General features: G+C 41.5%; 1 protein-coding gene across 1 annotated transcript; it reads right to left on the bottom strand.

The window, feature by feature from the left end:
- Window positions 1-601: 601 nt before the first annotated feature.
- LOC144827151 (uncharacterized) lies at window positions 602-3,043 on the bottom strand. Its single transcript, XM_078685569.1, is given in 1 exon segment — window positions 602-3,043. A coding segment is annotated over 1 exon segment (2,442 nt).
- Window positions 3,044-19,390: the final 16,347 nt, after the last annotated feature.

The raw sequence follows: 19,390 nt of genomic DNA, 5'->3' as shown, positions 1-19,390 counted from the left end.
TTCAATCAAATCATAAATGATCGCTAGCAAAGCTTTCTCACCTTCACTAGAAATTTTGTATTGGGGAATGCGTGGCTTCTTAACATTGGCTTTCAATGTTACAACATATGGCGGTATTTCCAAAAGACCTACATCATTAGGACCAGTAGCCCAAAGAATTTTAGGAAGAGATGACAATTCTGTCGGAAGTTTATCCCTTGACAAATACATTGGAGAAACCACTTTCTTACCCAGTGTAAGTTGTACTCCCGAAGGAGAACAGTACAAAGTAGCATACAATCTTTTTAACAGATCCAATCCTAGCAAGTTTTCACCACAACCTGTTGTTAAAATAAGGGGTGCTTCGAATTCACATGGTCCAACAGAAAGGGACAAAGGGTCAGAAATCGGGTTTCCAACTGGGGCGCCAGAAAAACCTACTGATACATTCGTTTCGCCAGACAAAGGTGTGCCAGGGAGTTTAGAGTGCATAATAGAACTCTTTGTAGCACCAGTATCCAACAGAAAAGGCTCTGACACACCTGATGTAAATCACCTCAACATAAGGTCCACTCTGATCTACTGGAACTGAAACAACTCCCTCTCTTTGTCTACGGCTGTCCTAGCAGTCATTACCTGCCATGTGCTCATCTTCTGCATAGTAGTCATCAGCATAGTACTGAGTCGTCCTACCGGACGCGTTATTCTGCTGATCAAAACTATTCATTGAATTTTGAGGCGGAAAGGAACGCGCGTTCTGGGGAAAATTTCCACGTCCTCTACCTCTAGGAGCTTGTTGAACACCTCGACCTCATGCGTCAGAAACACCATTTCCACGCTGTAACAAAATAGGGCAACTATACTTAAAATGACCCTCTTCCTTACAATATGAACACTGATTGGGACCTACAGGGACAAGTGGTTGAGTATACTCGACTCTTTGCGAGTTCCTCTGAAACTCTTGAGGTTGCTGATAGTTATTCTGATAGTTACTCTGACCACCACTATTTTGACCACCACGTGGCGGATACGCTTGCTGTAACAGAACCTTCGTTTTTAACTCTTTAGTTTTCTTCTCTGCTCTATCTTTCTCATCTTTATCTCTATTTTCGTAGTACTGTGCAGTAGCCAATATCTGCGCCGAAGAGGAAACTGCCCAAGAACTCTCTGAATCTTTTAACTTTTTACACAACTCGGGAAGTAAATTATGCACAAATTTATCGACGAACAACCGTTGTCCACCTTCTGGACTCATATCTTGACAACTGTGGTCGACAAACGTTTCTTCAAACCTGGTGAAGAAATCTGATACCGTTTCATCTTTCTTCTGCTTACACGCAGACAATTTATCCCAATTCACACGCATCGCGGGCATTAAAGTTTTCATATAATTAATGATCCTACCAGGGAGATCTGCTACTAAAGGCTCGGGTTTAGCACCACCAACTTGTCGGGCATCTGCAGCAGTAATATTAGCCCATGAGTCACCTAACTCTTGATCATGATCTGCATGACGAATCTTTCCCCATAAAGGCTGTGGAACAACATTCCCAAACAACAAGTCTATGTCAGCTAAATTCATGATGCATGAACCTGCAGTCTGTGACAATTCCTTGTAATACCCTGCAGGATTCTTACGGAGATCAGGCAATGTCTGCTTAAGGGCCAATACTTCAGCTCGCTTCCAAGGAACATGTACCCAAACACGCTGAAAATGTGGTGGAATGATCGGATTAGCATTCGCGTCCCCATCTCTCCAAACGGGGGGAACTTCTCTCATGGGATACTGTCTCACCTTCTTTTTAACAGAGGAATCAGACTCAAACAATGACCTAGAAACACCTTCAGTCCTTAATGACAACAATGTCGCAACTGCTTTCTTAACATCTGAACCCACAATTGCGCCTTTTCCAAATTCGAACCGTACACGACACAACTCAGGCGGATTGGGCTCCAAATCATTTTCCTCTCTATCCTCACAAAGGAAAGTACACATTTTGTCAAAAACGTACCTCTGCTTTGATGCTTCCCACTGATGGAAGACATCCATAACAGACTCTAGCCCATACCTCGTTGGTTCAGTAACCCATTTATGCGCCAAATAATTCAATGTCTCCTTCTCCCTAGAATAAGGCAGTTGGCTATGCCACTGCTTACGCTCTGGGACAGGGGTAGCACTTGTTGCTCCAAAGAGAGGATATAGAAGGCTAGCAACAGTGCTAGCCATTCTCTGGCGAACAGAGGGAGAAGTCGATGAAAGGACAGGCAGAAAAGCAGGGTGAGGCAAGGCAGACGCAGAGGCAGTGTCAGGAGGAGTACCAGGAGTGGTAGTCGTTATAGTAGTCAAAGTTGTAGGAAGTAGAGGAAGAGCAGATGTCAAAGCCGGCGGCCCTTGAGGAGGCTGCACCGGAGGAATAGGAGCCAACTGTAAGGCAGCTGGTGGTTGTGGAGGAACAGGAGGCAATACAACCAAAGGTTGCGCAACTAAAGGCTGCGGAGGTGCCGTAGCATTCTGTGCATAAGGGGGTGGGGAACTTAACAAATGCGACATTAGGGGGTCTTTTTCAAGGTCTTTTGCTGCATCTTGCTGAAGAGGCGGCAAAACTGGATAACATTTATCGGTTATCATTTTACGTTGCCTATGCAACTGCTCGCTCATCTGTTCCTCTTCGTTATCTTTATACTGCATAGCAGCTTGCATTATCGAGATACCCCTTTCTCTCTTATTTTTCTTCTCTAATTTAATTTCCTTCTGTTTGGCTTCCTTACGCCATAGGCGGAAAGAGTCAAACATCGCCGGCCGGGCTTTCTTCTTAAAAAGTTTAACTTCTAGATTATCTAGCATTTCCGTGTCAAAGCTACCATATTGGGGCCATTTTAGAACACCATCTTTTCTGGTGAGGCGGATCCACACTTCATTATATGTGATGGGGCCTACTCCATGTTTCACATACAATTCATAAGTTGGAGTTCCAATCGGAGGAACCGGACACGAGTCCTCCAATCGGGAATCCCTATTACTACCACAACAAAACAAGTTTCCAAGTCTGCTAAGACCAGGCATCTTCGCTCTCTAGTCTAGCTTCAAACTTCAAAGGATTATCGATTATGATAGTCTCGTGAATACACGAGTCCTTCGGCTTTGGTACTTGCAAGTTCCAAATCAAAGATCCCAAGGGGATACCAAACTAAGAACCAACTAAGGACTGGGAGACGCTCCACTTATACTTAACTGAGATATTGATGACGTCACCAGAAGACTCCTCTATCATTTCGCTCTACCAAACATCAAGGGTCCAAATCAGGGCGATAGCCAGGGCAGCAGTCCATCGTAGCCGTCGGGAAGCGGGGAACCTCGCAGCAAAGATTTTCGGACCACGTCGACATGCAGGGGTCGATGAAGTGGTGGCCTTCCTCCAGAATTTTCACACAAAGCTCCTCACGAACCTCTGGCTTGGGCCGGTACCGTTGGTATCGCCCCACGTTGGGCGCCAGCTGAGGTACTGGGTTTTTCAGAACCGGTACCCAACCGGTAACCCAGTGGTGTCAGGGTACACCCTAAGACCTCGAGTACTTTCCTGATTCAGACCACAGAAACTCAGAGTCTTCTAGGTGAAGTCAAAGATCGAATTTATTGGCTGCAACCAAGTAACAGGCGTCCTAGAAGTACAACAACACGGTGTGTATATTCTCAGGAGACTGCTCAATCTTACAAAGCCAGGCTCCTCTTTTTATACAAAATATTATGCTTCAGGCAAACATTCTTAAATTTACAGTAGACCATTCACATATTTTCACTACAAAGAAAAAGCAGAGTCATGATGACAATCCCACATTTCAGTTTGTCCAGCCCACAACAAATTACCCGGCAAGGCCCAACATTTTCATCAGATATCGGTGGACCCCCAATAAAAACGGGCACCTCCTCATCATAAAGCAAGACATATGTAAAGAAACAGGGACAGGTGTGAGCAAGATTAGGCAGGGTGTGTGTGCGATGAAAAGGGTTTATGGCATGTTGTGCCTTGATGCTATCTCGTTCGGACACTGGGAGAGGAACTGACCAAACAGGTTCGGCCTGGGGCAATGGTTTCAGCTTGCCCAGGTCAGAGAGAAGTCAATTAAGGTGTACGTGTCCTTAGGAATCGAATTTAGCTGTATTATAAGCCTATGTGAGGGAAACCCACAAAATGGCTGCCGTACACAAAATAGAAGCCATGGGTTTCAGGACGAAAATGACGATTTCGAGGTGAAATCGTTACTGGAATATGACGAAAATGCTTGTACATAGTGTACTAGCCATTCTCGGTCTTTTGATATAAAAATCGCCATGCTACGACAAAGTTTTATTCACGAGTTAAGAATTTTCAGAACTACAATGATGGGCCACGAACTCCTGAGAGCACTAGGGGGTACAGTCACTTGAAATGATCTGCCATCTAAAAATAATGCGATCCAGGCAAATACAATGCTACCAACCCCTATCACATGCAAGCGGCGTAGCACGATCTCATGCGATACCGCGTTGAACGCAGCACTAAGGTTGCGAAGAATTAAGGCCTTGAAATTTCCCTCATCTAAAGAGTTCTGTAGATGTTCTGTAACTGCCAATAAGGCTTTTTTGGTGCTATGAAGTGATATAAAAACCATTCTGAGAGGAGTCCAATATCTCATTAGACTTTATGAATTTCGTCAGAGTGTAATTTTCTGGTTTGGATACATCAAAGAAGGTTTCTTCAGCAGCGGCGCAACTTTGGCATGTTTCCATGTAGCCGGTACTGTTGCCATAGCCATTGATTGATTAATCAGTTAACCACATGTCGGAAGGAGATGTTTTTGATATTTCCAAATTTGATCAGCTTTCATTGGGTCAGCTGGGGAACCAGATTAAATTTTGTTTGCATACGATCTCTGTCTCTGACTGGGATAGTAACAGGAAAGAGAGCAATGAGGGAGCGAAGGAGCTAATCCCTTCCTCACAGTTCACAATGTCCTTCAACCTTTCATTGTCCTTTGTTTCACCCCTTATTTTTGATTTTATTAAATAAATATTCTTTACCTTGTTAATGAAATAGATAGTCAACTCATCACACCTGGTGTTTTGTAGTGATGAGAGGTTTATCTCCTGAGTTATGCTTCTTCATGTCTTTAAGAAGGGAGAACATTGTCTTTAAGGGGTATTACTAATCATTATTTTAGAATTAAAATAATGAGCCAGTCTTCCGTATTCGCCTATGATAGGCTTTAATGGATGCACAGTATTGTCTGTTTGCCTCTGGATCACAAGAGTGTCTCCATGTGTGTTCTAACTGCTTACATGTTCTCCTCGCAAGGGTCAAGGACTCATTATACCAAGGATTTGTCTGAGTTTTTTTCCTGTCAGTAAGCTTCACAGGGATACAGCTATCAAGGGCATGTGTAAGCCAGTATTGAAAAAGATCATTCTCTGCCTCTAGTTTGGGGGTCAGTTGGGGCTTCTGTGCTAACAAAAGGTCATTAAAATGGTCCGCATCTAGTTTGTGCGAATGGTCCTACCTGTTTTGCTTTCTGGAGAAGGTTGGCTTCTGGGATTCCTTTTTAAACAGTTTGAAGTCCTGTACATCTCTCCTTCTACTCTGATCAATTGCAATAGCTTCCTCTCAGAACGTTTTGCTATCACCAGGGGAATGAGACAGGGCTGTCCTCTATCACTACTCCTTTTTTGACTGTGTTTAGAGCCCCGAACAATCAGGATCTGATCTACTGTAGAGATCTATAGCATTTCTACACTGGTGGGCAAGCTTAAATTGCTGCTCTACTCTGACGCTATCCTCATGCTGTTGTCAAAAGCTGATTCAGAAAAGGGGGTGGTGATGAACAGAGTGCCTGAATTAAGCTGATCACTCTTACCCAGTCCAAAGATAAGGGCTTGATCCATCACCGTTTTTTAGCTCACTGCACCATCCCAGCTCAGAACTTGGCTATATGCAAATTAGTCTATTCCTGTCCCAGTGCATGATGGGAACAGGGCAAACCAAACTGCCAAGCCAATTCTTGTACTGGGAAGGAAACAAGCTTCCGGGGACCGGTTTCTGCCATTTCAGGCGTCGTCGGCCCGGCTTGCTTGAATCCTGATGGTGCAATGAGCAAGGGACTCACATCTGAGTATACCCTTCCACGCTTATGGTGGACAAAATGATTCAGAAAAGGGGGTGGTGATGAACAGAGTGCCTGAATTAAGCAGACCACTCTTACCCAGTCCAAAGATCAGGGCTTGATCCATCACCGTTTTTTAGCTCACTGCACCATCCCAGCTCAGAACTTGGCTATATGCAGATTAGTCTGTTCCTGTCCCAGTGCATGATGGGAACAGGGCAAACCAAACTGCCAAGCCAATTCTTGTACTGGGAAGGAAACAAGCTTCCGGGGACCGGTTCCTGCCATTTCAGTTGTCAAAAGCTGGCATCTCCTTTCCAGTGCTTATGGAGCTGATAGCTGCCTTTGTACATTTCTCAGGATACAAGACTACATGGAGGAAAATTGAGGCCTTTCCGCTGAACCAGCACATACCCTCACTTTTGTTGGCTGGCTCCCAGTGTCAATTGACTTACCTGGGAATTTGTACTAGAAATGATTTTTCTGGTGCAGCCAGCAAACATATAATCCTTCTCCTGGATGCCACAGCTATGGGGTTTTAGAAATGATACCACTTGCACATAATCTTTTGGTGTCAAATCCAGATGATCAAGATGGTCACAGTTCGATGATTCAATGATTTAATCAGCATGATCCCCATGGGTATCCTGAGATATCTACTTTTAGGATTTACCAAGATGATCCTAATATGTCATCTTGTTAAATTCTAAAAGTCTGGGGCAGGCAGAAACCACACCTTTGACTCTTTAAATTTGAAGCTGACATGGCACCAGGAGGACTTCCTCTACCAGACTTGGCCCTCTACTATAAAGCCCACCACTTGGCACACCTCACCTATTTTTTCTTGAGAGACTTGGAAGTCCCATATTGGGTCCCAATTGAACAAGGTCACATGGATGGCCCAATCATCCCAGACCTTGTGTACCAGGGCTTAGCTCTGGGTGAATGTGGCTCAATCCTCTACTAGAGATGCCAGACCTGGGTCTCACCAGAGTTTAACACGAGACTCTAAAATTGCAATAATTTTTTAATTCACTACGTGGCCTATTCTGCCAATGCGTCTTAAAGCCAAGTAGCCCGGTACTAGTGATGGGTGCATGAAACAACTATGGTGTCTGTTAAATTCAAACATCATTTAGAAAATGGATGACTTTGGATTACATTTTAAAAAATGTGGTAGTTCATGTTTTTTTCTTGCAAACGGTGTATAGGTGAGGTGATGCTGTTGGAGGATGGATTGCTGTAAACTCTTTTTAGCCCAATTAATTTTCTTTTTTGGCATTGCTGAATTAATGCTGTGTTCTCTGTGTTACCATGCCTCCTTTGTCCACTGTGTGTGTGTGTCTTTGCTATAGGCCACCATTTCCTTTGATCCATGTGCCATGTGGAAGGGGGCAATTTTGTATTTTCAGTGACCATAGGCATGCATGTGTTCTTTGTTTTCCAGGCCTCCTGCTTGTTCCCAATGCCTTTTTGCTCAGTTTTGTTGATGACCATATGGCATTGGCTGGCAGCCATTTTATGCATCCAGCCATTGTGGCCCTTTGCAATAAACCTGCATGGATCATTGAGAAATGAGATAGCAGTTTAATAAATGAAATGTTTGAGGATAATTTCACTTAACTATCATTTCTTTGTTTTTGTAATTTTGTATGATTTAAAATGTTTTAATTTAGTTGTTTTAATTAATTGCTTTAATTTATATTCCTATATTTATTTTAATTATATTTTTTATTTAATAAAAAAATCTTACTTTTTTATTATATTTTTTCCATTTTATAACATCTGGCATCAATCAACCCCATGTCTGCTATAGGTGCACAACAGCATTTATTGTCTAAGGATTATTCCATTGTCATTAGTCAGATGAACCTCCCTGAGTGCCACATCAGACATGATGCACATACAGCAGAGTTACATCTGGATTTTGCTTTTGTTGCTCTTTCTTACTCTTCCTGAGTGTACACCATGAAAGTTTATGTTAGTGTGGTATTATGAATAGATACACTGTATTGGTTATTATTTATAATAACTTAAGTCACCAGTGAGTGACCACACTAAATGATATTGTTTGTTAGTACTACAACAATGCTACATTTCACTGATGTTCTTCCTGCTTGTTTGCTTTTAGGTGCACAAAACACCCCCATGGTACTCCAGACAGAAGACCTGTACATGATGTGATGCATGACTGACCAAACATCACGGACATCACTTCAGCTTCTGGAGCTAAGTGCCACTGCCATCTGACAGCTTGTCCCCAAAGAACGGTGCTATCAAAAAAGTGGGCAGTGATAAGAAGGAGCTTACCACCACTGGTATGTTAATCCAGATTTTTTGGGGGGAAACAAACATGTGCCTACCACACCGGCCTCCAGAAAGCAAGCTGGATTCAGCACTCCACATCAGCAGACCTACCCTAACCTAGGCCCAAGCCCATGTCTGTCACTGAGGCAGCCAGTCTAATCACGGCAATGCTGATAAACAGTGACTAGCAGTGATATTGGATTGGACTTATCTCCTTCGCAAGTATTACCTAACCAGTGCAGGAAACTTAGATAAGTGGACAAAAACATCTGCAGGCAGCAATAGTAGTTCCTCCTGAAATAGGAGCTGTTCAGGAGATTGAGCTTCATGCTGAGGAAGTAAAAGATGCCACTCTTTCAGAAGAACCATAGTATTCCAGATCGACAGCAAGAAAAAAGAGGGATAGTTCACCATCTTCTTCTCCAAGCCCCCTTCTGATGATCAAGTATCCATAAGGATCCCGTCTCAGTCTGAGAGTGACACATGCCACGAGAGGCTAGGGAAAAGGAAGGTTTGTGAAAGCCTTAGACTTATGGATGTAGAAGAGGAAGATGACAACAAGCATAAAGGATACCACTACTGCCACTGTCAGCTGCCAAATTTTTCTAAAACCCCAGCAGCAACCTACAACCACCACAGTAGAAATAGGTACTACAGAGAGGCAAATGTCACAACATTGTAAGTGCCAGTGCCAGTGGCACCAGCATCAGAAAGTGGACCCCCCCAATTTGGGACTTCGTTGTGGTTAGCAAGAAGGAGCCGAACATTGCCATATGCTCCATTTGCAAAGCAAGTGTTAGTCGGGGTAAGCTTGGTAGAGACTATGGTACGGTAGGCCAAACAATCCATTTAAGAAAACACCAAACAATCCAGTGGGAGGAGCACATTGGAGGGCAAAAAACTACAGGTGGTGCTGGTAAAGAGGGTGAAATGCTGAGACGGGTGTCCAATCCGATCATGGTAGAAGGTGAAAAAGAAAAAAGATATTTTTATTAGGCAAATCAGCCTTGTCCCCAGCAGTGCAGTAGTATCACCCACATCAGCAACATGCAATGGCACAAGGCTCAGAGCGAGACACCAATTCAAGAGTGTACAGTGACTGCCCTACCAAGACGCACATGTAGACTACCACTGTCGGCTCTCAAGAGGTCACTAGCATCAGTGGCACAAGAAAAGAAAAAGATCCAGGCAACTATTCCTGGCATGTTAAGGCAGAAGGGTCAGTAAGAATTCAAACACAAAATGGCACACTTTTACAACACGAAGCTGGCTAAAATGTTAGCGCTGGACCTCCTCCCTTTATCTTTTGTAGAATAGGTGGGGCTTCTAGAAGTAGTGGCAGCCATCTGCCCAAAATGGAAGGTTCCCAGTGGTCCTATTTTGCCAGAGTTGTTGTTCCAGTGCTACATCACGATGTTCTGGAATTGCTTGGACAAGCTGTGCATCAGAGTACTGTTCACACTATCCCTCTGACAACAGACATGTGAACCAGTTGCCAAGTCACTGATTACATGTGCATCACTGCACACTGGATATCTTTTGTGGAGGTTAGAGAAATTATATCTGCATACGTTGACACTGCTGCAATTTTTAATGTAGCCCGTAAGCATGTGACAGTAGTGTTTGCCAGGGAAAAATCCCATACTGCAGCAAACATCTTGCAAGACTTTAACGTCAAGTTCTTTGAATGGCTGTGACAAAGAGGGCTTAGCATTGGATTTGTTGCCACCGACAATGGCAGAAACATAGTTAAGTCCATGGCAGATGCTAGCTATTTCAGGGTCCTGTGTTTGGCCCACTGGCATCATTGTACAAGACTTTCTAAAAAAAAGACTGAGTCGGCAACTTACTGTCTACCTGCAGAAGAAAATGCACTAACGTCAGCCATTCGTTTAAACCATGAGTAATCATTATTTCCTGAAGGTGATTTTTTCCTTCCCTTTGACACTTGGGGAATTTTTTTTTGCTGGGTCCACACTGCCTTGTTTTCTGCTTCACACTCCTTACAGACACGACCAGTCCCTTTAGCTAACAAACACAAATCTAGTCTACACCAAAAATGACTCAATGTATTTCTCTTGTTGACCATCAACAGCATTGTACTACAAGTCTATCTATCGCATTTGAGTCTGGACTCAGTTGGTACAGAGTTAGACACATTACTTAGAGTCAGGAGGATAATGGAAGGACTTACGGGGTGATGACTACTTCAACAAGTGCCACCAGAAAAAAAGAGGTTATCAATTTCCCAACTTATTTGGTGATTACTTTAAAGAGGCCTATCTAACTAACTCCACTAATCTGGAGTGGTGTTGAAGTGAGAGAGGTGTGTTGATTTTATTTTATTGTAAAATACAATGTTGCTGGGTGTGTGTGCTGGCTGCCTCAAATTTGAAACTGTGGTGGTTGGGTGGGAGGGCCTGTTGTTGTAGGTAACTGGAGACAGACAAAGGGTAAAGATCATCACATTATGCATGTGCTGTTATGCTACATATTATTATTATTATTATGACGATGAATTGATGATCATGACAGTTGCGAGTTTGATCTGCCCAATACATGTAGGCGCTTTAGTGTGAATATTGGTTGTTGTATTGCTCTCACCGTATTCATTGTTCACACATCAGTCCTAAAATGATTGATTGTAAAAAGGAATATTCTTCTATCTTGTGCTGCCTCTGAGGCTTCTTGGTGAGCTCCTTATGACGTTTAACGTCTGTCCTTCTCCATAATTCTACAATATCACTTTTGTATTACAATCCACATGCCTTCTCTTCTGCACAAAAGGCAAAAGCATCATAGCAGTAATGCTTACCTTATCAGACTGTATCAGCCAAGCACTCAAGATTGACGGATAGTCCAAGAAGCATGCAGGTGCTTCTCCCCATTTGGCAATACAGTATGATTTTATCTTTTAATAATCATTTGTTAGAACTGTGTGCATTCTGGCGCTTCACTTCCACATAATTTGTAATGTATTTGCTATCTTTCAAACCTAGGTGACAGAACATTTAGATATATAATAATGAAACTTAGGTCTCTGTGTGGCAGACATGCTGTTTGATTTGCATTGCATTTAAGTTACCTTACCTGTACTTATTCCTTCGCATCCTTTTCCTCTGAAAACAGATTGATGATGGTTGGCTGCTCATTGTCCAGATAATTATTTTCTTTGTGTATTGTTTGTCTTTGTCACACTTTTTAAAAAAAAAACTTTCCCATCCATTCATCAAATCTCTAATCCTCTTCCCCCGAGCTGTATGATTTATTGAGGTGTGACTTAATAATTTACACCATTAATTGATCACAAACATGGTGGGGTGGATGTGGAGAATGCAAGACCAACTCAGTGCAGGATCTACAGTTTTACTCCTATTACTGAAACATTGGTCCACTGGGGCTTCATTTCCACACCCCAACATAACAGTGATTTTTTTACTTATAGGAAAACATAATTCATCAGTGTCATCATTCAGGCATTGTGTGTTGCGTTAAATGCTTAACCAATAAACATGCCTACTCCAGACCTCTTAACAAATCACAATTTGAGTTTCACTCAAATACTAGTTCACCATTACTCTGAATAATTTAGTATTGTTTCTTGTTGGTTATTCAGCATCAGCTATTCCTTGTTGTGTAGTAGTCTGATCTCACATGTTTGTAAATCTACGATATAATATATACACCAACTCAGCTTTTATTTCCATTTAGTTGCCTGTGAAGAATAATCCTTCTGATTAAAATTCTACAGCTGGAATTCACCTAGGTGGGAGTGGGACCTGACTTCTGATTGCAGACTGCAGAAACTAGGAGAGTAGTAGGACATGGGTAGTGCCACATAAGCATAGCACATACCTAATTCGTATAGCACTATCAGCAAATTTTAAACATAGGTTGCGCTACAAGGCAGCAGTGAAAAATAGATCACCCCCAAAAACCTACATTGGAGGCATAAATAAGGAAACTATAATATTTATTATTCAGCCCAAACAAAAAAAACATCACTTCCACCCATTTCCAACAATGAACTGGCCAAACCCGCTCCTAAAACAAATTAAATCTCCCCATCCCCAACCATTGTCCAACAAAAATCAAAAAGCCCATTGTCCCTGGAAAAGTCCAAACTTTTGAAAGTAATGGAACACCAATCCCAACTCCCACATACTCACCCTTCAAGTATACAACAACAAACAAGTCCCACCTATGAAAAAAAGAAAATGGAGCTGCGGGAAGAAGGCACGGTGGGCCAGACTCAGGAGCTCATCAAGGTGGTGGTTCATTCGTCTCGGTTGGGCTACAATCCACGCCAGCCTTGAAAGGACATAGCGTATATGGGTGCGATCTGAGAGGGGGGTATACATGTGTACTGTTTGGCAGGCAGCTGCCTGCAGGCTGCGACACTGGTGTTGTGCATGGGAAGCTGAAGGTGGTGGTGCTGGGGCACTGGACAGCTGCATCCTCCTCCTGGTCCACCAGCTGCTGGTACTTGGCCGGGATTGCGTCCAGCTTCTGCTAACACATCCGCGCTGCTGCATCCAGGCTAGATGAGCCCTGGTGACCAGGAGCAGCTGCAGAGAAAACATAGACATATTGTAAAAAATTATCGGTGCCAAAATCTTTTTGTACTTGGTGGCACAGAAGCAGTGCATTCGATTTAATGTGATTAGAGTCACAGCCACCATAACCCACTCTCATAAAACTAAAGGCAAATGGCAAATGCTCTAACTTTCTGAAAGGAATCGAGGCAGAATCAAGACAGCAACACACCAGTTTGAAAAGAAATCTATTCTCTAGTATCGTGCTTAGATGGTTTGGAGCTTCACAAATTAGTTCCAATTAACAATAAATGGTCTAGTTTTAGCTACAATAATGATTCTGATATGATCAGACAACTTGAATTTTCTTTCAACATCTCTAGTCTGACCTTTTCATTTGCATATTTTTCATAGGAGATCAGTCCACCACAAACTGTACAAAGTGATCGGACCTTTGTTTCTGTGAGGTTTAGGAAGTCACTGTATTTTGAATTTCTCTAACATAGCTGGGCATATAAGCTGTCAATAGAGTTTTCCAAACAAGAATCCTGTGTTCATGTTAATTCTGTCATTACCTCAGGCCTATTTAGCCTTTACCATCCTCAGCTATAACCTACATCGTTTTGAGCAAGTAGATGGTGGAAAAAGTGAAGTACTGCAGTATAGTTAGTGAAATGATTAAGGACCAGAATATAGCTTTCACACGTTTACAGGCTATCAAATTACATTATTCATTCAGCATTGCATTGTTCTTCTAGTACTCTTAATCCTCACCCACGGCTTTGATATGCACCATTTAAGCTTTACGTTGTCTCATCCACTCTTTCACCATAGAACCACAGTAATCATTATCCAATCAATCTATTCATCCAAACATAGCTCCAAGCAAACCTTTAACCAACATTCATTTACCCACCCATGCATCTCTGCTTTCATCCATTCCATTCACCCATCTTGCTTTGCCTTAACCCACACAAACATTCCTTTCAACCATGCACCCATCCAGGCAGGCATCCTTGCACTTTCATCCATATTCTTCACCCAGCCATGCAATTTAATTCCTATAATCATTACCCACCCATATGCAGTGTTTCACCCACACATCCTTTCACTCATATATTACATACATTTTACCCATCCTGTTTTGCCTTTTCCATCCCCTTGTCATTCTTTAGGTTCATTTATGAACCTTTTTCTGATGAGTTGTGGATAGAAGAGGACATAACTTCTAAACTCCCACTGTATCTTCTAGAGCGGGTTTTCACAACAAGTCAGTGAACATCCTTGCAGTGAGTATATTACTATTTGTCAATAAGTAACAAATGTGACTTACCACTGCCTGCCCCTGCTGCCTGTGATACTCCCCCCTCGGTGGTGATAGCTGCAGCTGAGTCCCCTCCGCTGGCGACGTCCTAGCACTGGTGTTTTGTGCAGCTAGATTAAACAGTCTGCATTTATAATTTTAGATGCCAGATATACCTTCCCTTATTTTTTTTAAGCAAAATGCAACCACGCTCAAAAAACATCAGTACAATTTGGTTACAGTGTCTTTATCTTCTAGCAAAAATTCAAAACATCACGTTGGGTGTTTTATTGGTTGCCAATCATTAAAAAGCTAGGTAGTCAAGCCAAACAAAAACATTTTGTAATGGAGGGGCAGAGCTATAATGAATCTGAGTTATTGAAGCGGAATTAAGTGGAACAATGATTGCTCAATGAAGGACATATGGTCTTAGTTTGCAAATGCAATGGGGACGTCCTCCTAATTATACTTCCAACCATGCTGCCCGGCCACTCTCTCGTTTTACTGTTTGAGCATGGGCAGGAAAAAGAAAGTCTTCTCAACAAACATGAGTAGAATACCTTAACTGGGCATGCAATCTTCACCGTAGAGTACCTGGTCTATAATGGGAGAAGGAAAGCTTCCTGACAAAATAGAAGAAAAAGGAAGCTACAGATTAGTACAGATAGTTTTGAAATCTAGCATAGTAATAAATATGATATGGAATGTAGGAATAAGAAGAACTTATAAAACAGATTCAAGTGAAGTTTCGAAAAAAAATATGAGACAGGCACAGTAAAAAGGAATAAAAATAATTTTAAACATAGTGCGATAAAAGAATCATATAGGTAAATAATAATGATATTACCAGGAAGACTTACTGGGCCCAGCAAAGCCATCAACACTTGTGGAGGCACATCCAGTCCCTCACCCTTCAGCACCTTGGTGGTGTAAGAAATAAACAAAATAAAATAAAATAAAAGATTAGTGGTACAATTAAACTCCCCGCAAATATTTTGACTGGGAGAGGGATACGCGTAACATTTGATTTAACTTCTATACATTAGATAGCCTTTCTTATTAGTATTGTGGACTTATCCCTTAATTTCCTAACCCTATTCCAAAAATCATAAGCTACATTTGGAACCACTAATAAATTGTTTCTCATCTCATTCTCGATCTCTCACCCTATGATGGGTCAATTCAGTCTGCATTTTTTTTCAATGGACACATACAGATTTATGCATAGTTACTAGTTACTTACTGCACATCATTGGGAAATTGCTAGGGTTGGGAATTGGGACTGTACAAGCTTAAAAAAATAAAGACACAGAGAAGTGAGAGAACATGATAGCTAGTGAGCTATCGTGTTCTCTCACTTCTCTGTGTCTTTATTTATACCAATAACTACAACTATCTCAATGACAGGACAGAGAAATATCTGCATGACTCCTTAAATAAATAGTCAAAGCGAGCGCCAATGATTAGGATTAGGTAGCACCACCGAGCACCTGTGTATTGTAGAATAATCACAAAGTATTTGTAACATAAACTTAACTTACCTGAGTGTGAGCAACATGCTTGCATTTGGGAAACAATTATTAGCATAGATAGAACACAACAAATAAATAATTATTACTCACCAAGCCCTGCAACTTCCACACCAAACAGGTCGAGCAGGTCCTGGTCCACATCCATGATGCCCACCCACCAATGTGTATGCTGCTGTTGTGTGCACTAGATCCAAGAGGTTCCCGGCGCACCCTCTTCCACTGCTGCTTATGCTCCCAGAGGGCTAACCTGCTACCAGGCCTGCAGCCAGCTGCCAGAGTGAAGGTGAGGTGACGCTGTACATAAAAAACGAGTGCAACCACCTGCACCTCCATGAATAACGAGCTGGGCTGCACCCCTTCGCGGTGCAGCCTAATTCAAGGTAGACGGCTGCTGTTTGGGGGGGCCTGGCGCTCCAACTCCCCTGCTCTGCCATGGCGCTGGATGGGGGCTGGGGAATGGAAGACAGTAGAAGAAATAAGAAGGAAAAAGAAGGAAGGGGGGAAAAAAGTAAGAAAGTAAAGCGAAAAAAAGGAACAAAAGTCAGGCAAAAACACAAAACATATTAGAAATAACTTAAAATACAAAAACACAAAGAGACAGGGTAAGGTATAGATAAAAAATGAGGGGAGATAAGTTTCACAGGGATAGGATTAAGAAAATTAGGCAGGGATTGAAAAAAACAGGCCCAGCACTATAAACAGAGCAAAAACCAAGATGGCAGCGCTCATGCAAACTGCAAGGTGCCATTTGTGTGGATTTTCTGGTGTGAGAACGCACTTTGAGTTACGTCCGATAGAAAACGTCATGCAAATGGGCATGACAAGGAACTCCCCCTACTCGCGGAACTCCGTGTAGCACTGCAAATGTTATTTATCACTTCGAAGAGTTCCTCATGGCATGGTTGAATAGCATGGTTGAATAGCATTGTCATCTCGCATCCCAAAACTACACGTGGCCTCACAATGCAGTCAATACAACAGTGTTGTTACCATGAGTTCCATTACAATACAAGTCATTTCAACGACTTGCTGTAGGGAAGCGCTGGACTTTGGAATAGTTTAAATTACTATTCCAACTCCAGTTGGTGTATCAGTAGGAAAGTTTTTGGACTTAAAATCCAACACAAGTCCAACAGCACATTCCCTAAAGCAAATTGTCATAATGACTTGAGTTGTAATGGAACTTGTGGTAACATCGTAGTCGTGGCACTAACTGCGTTGTAAAGGCAGTACCATGTAAGGATTGCGTTGTAATAGATGTTTCCCAGCCAGCTACAAATATTCCACCCGGGTCTAAAATTAACCTGTGCTTTAACTCTGTGTAGCTTGGCACAAAAAGCAGCGAGGCCTAAATTAGATGCAATGTGTAAAGTAGTTATGCAACACACAAACGGTACCAAAGTTTAAATATGATAAAAGAAATATCGCACACCAATATTAAAAGAAATAAATAAAATTAATACATTATTTGACACCAAACAACAAGGAGACCCAGAGTTATGAATTGTTAAAGAGTTTAGTAAAAACTAGCTGCTAAAAGATCAAACCCCGAACTGCGGACATCTAGTCGCTTGAGACTGAGCCAAAACTGAAACCTGGCCAGAAGCAAACGATCGTGGTTCAGATAAAGAAGTGAATTGGGCTCAGACGACGCTTACCCTCATTAGCAGTTTCAAGAAAAATGTTCCTCACATTAGGCAACAACAAACTTTGGAGTTTTTCCCTACCAGGACATGTAAAACTTAAAGGTTCATGTCTAATCTTTTAATTGCAATGTACCCTGCTCAAATGAATACCTAGGGCCTAATTTAGGGGTGAGGGATGTAGTAAAAGGAGAGTTTATGCCTTGACAAGGGGTTGTACTACCAAACCGAATTTACAGTTTAAAACTGCATTTAGGCTGCAATGGCATGCCTAACACATGTTTTAGGTTACTACATAAGTGGTTGGCACAATATGTGCTGCAAGCCCACGAGTAGAATTTGATTTATAGGCTATGAGTTTATGGTATACCACTCTACAAGGGACTTAAAAGTAAATTAAATTTGCCAATTCATTTGTAAACCAGTTTAACTATGCTCAGATGAGTGAGCACAAGCACTGTAGCAATTTAGCACTGGTTAGCAGTGGTAAAGTGCACAGAGACCTAAGGCCAACAAAAGTGAATTTCAGAAACAACTAAAAACAAATGATAACAGGCACAGCATTTGGGGGCGAAGACGACCACAAGACTGACAGCTTCAGCTCCCCCATATACTTTGTGTTCTCTCTCACCTCATAGTCTACATTGCTTTTCTACACTGGACTGTGATGATTTACATTATTTATCCATCCTCTCCATATTACTAGCTCAACCATATGGATAATCTCATACATTCTAGAAGCATAGAATAAGAAAACATTTATTTTCAATTAGTCATATCTATCTTACCTCAAAATCTAAGTCAGCATTTACAATGTTTGTAGTCTTTTTTATTTCATTCTTACTTCACCCCCTCCCTGAATTCCCACTTATTGTCTTCACTGAATATGGTTTTCACTCATTGTTATTTTGCATTCAAAGTGGTATGTAGTAAACAAAAAATGACTCCCACTAGAAAATTAACCGAGAGGTTTGATATACTTGCATTTTAAGTCCTCAGAGTTTGATGTGATTTGTCAGAAATTTTGCAGTATTTACTTACATTTAATATGCTGCTAAATTGAACATACAACTCAAAGTTTTAGTTCTTGACATTTATATCTATATAAACCGAGACTCAAATCGGTGTGAGAGCTCACTGAAGGTAGGCAACGTTTTCCACGTATATCATTGTAATTACTGGAATGAAATCAACTCTAGTAAATAAGGTTCAAGGATGGGTTTTTTTCTCTGCGGGCAGATGCATATTTTTATAAACATGCATTTTATTGCCGTAATTACACAAAAGACCAAAAAGGCAAACACAAACTGTGCTCTGGAATTAGTTTTTGTTCAGGAAAATACAAAACAATGACCAATTCTTCATCTAGCGTTCCAATTTGCAATTATAGTGCTGACAGACAAAATGCTATGTAAATGTTGAACTTTAAGAAAGCAGATTGTGATTGATTGTGTAGGAGGATCACTGAATATTGACTAGAATTTAAAAATGCTAAGTCTTTTCCTTTCTAAGTTAAAGCTTAGAAATACATAATGCATGAAAAGTGAAAACGAATGCAAAGAGCAACAGAGGAGAGAAGTTATAAAAAGCTCTGAAACAGGGAAGGATAATGTGTGCATTTATCTGAATTGTCCCAAAAGGCACCATATTGCAGAAAAAAACTACGAAGTAGTAGAAAGGTGAGAATACTCCATGTGACCGAACATTTAAAAGCAGTACAATATTCTGCAATACAATTAGATTCATGTACTAGATAGTCAACTGGAATAAAATATTGAAAAATAATGTCTTACTTAGTTAAGGTTTGATCTGAGACTCCTGACAGGTGTCATTATGTAACCATGAGGATATGTTCAACAAAGGTATACCATGCTTCTTTTGGAAATCACATATACAATCAAAGTCCAGCAGTTTCAAAATAGCAGCATTTTATTGTGTATTCATGGCCAGATTTTA

Source organism: Lissotriton helveticus, chromosome 4_1, assembly GCF_964261635.1.
Source record: "Lissotriton helveticus chromosome 4_1, aLisHel1.1, whole genome shotgun sequence".
NCBI lineage: Eukaryota > Metazoa > Chordata > Amphibia > Caudata > Salamandridae > Lissotriton > Lissotriton helveticus.
Note: the sequence above shows the minus strand (reverse complement) of the source record. Positions and strands in the feature narration are given on the sequence as shown.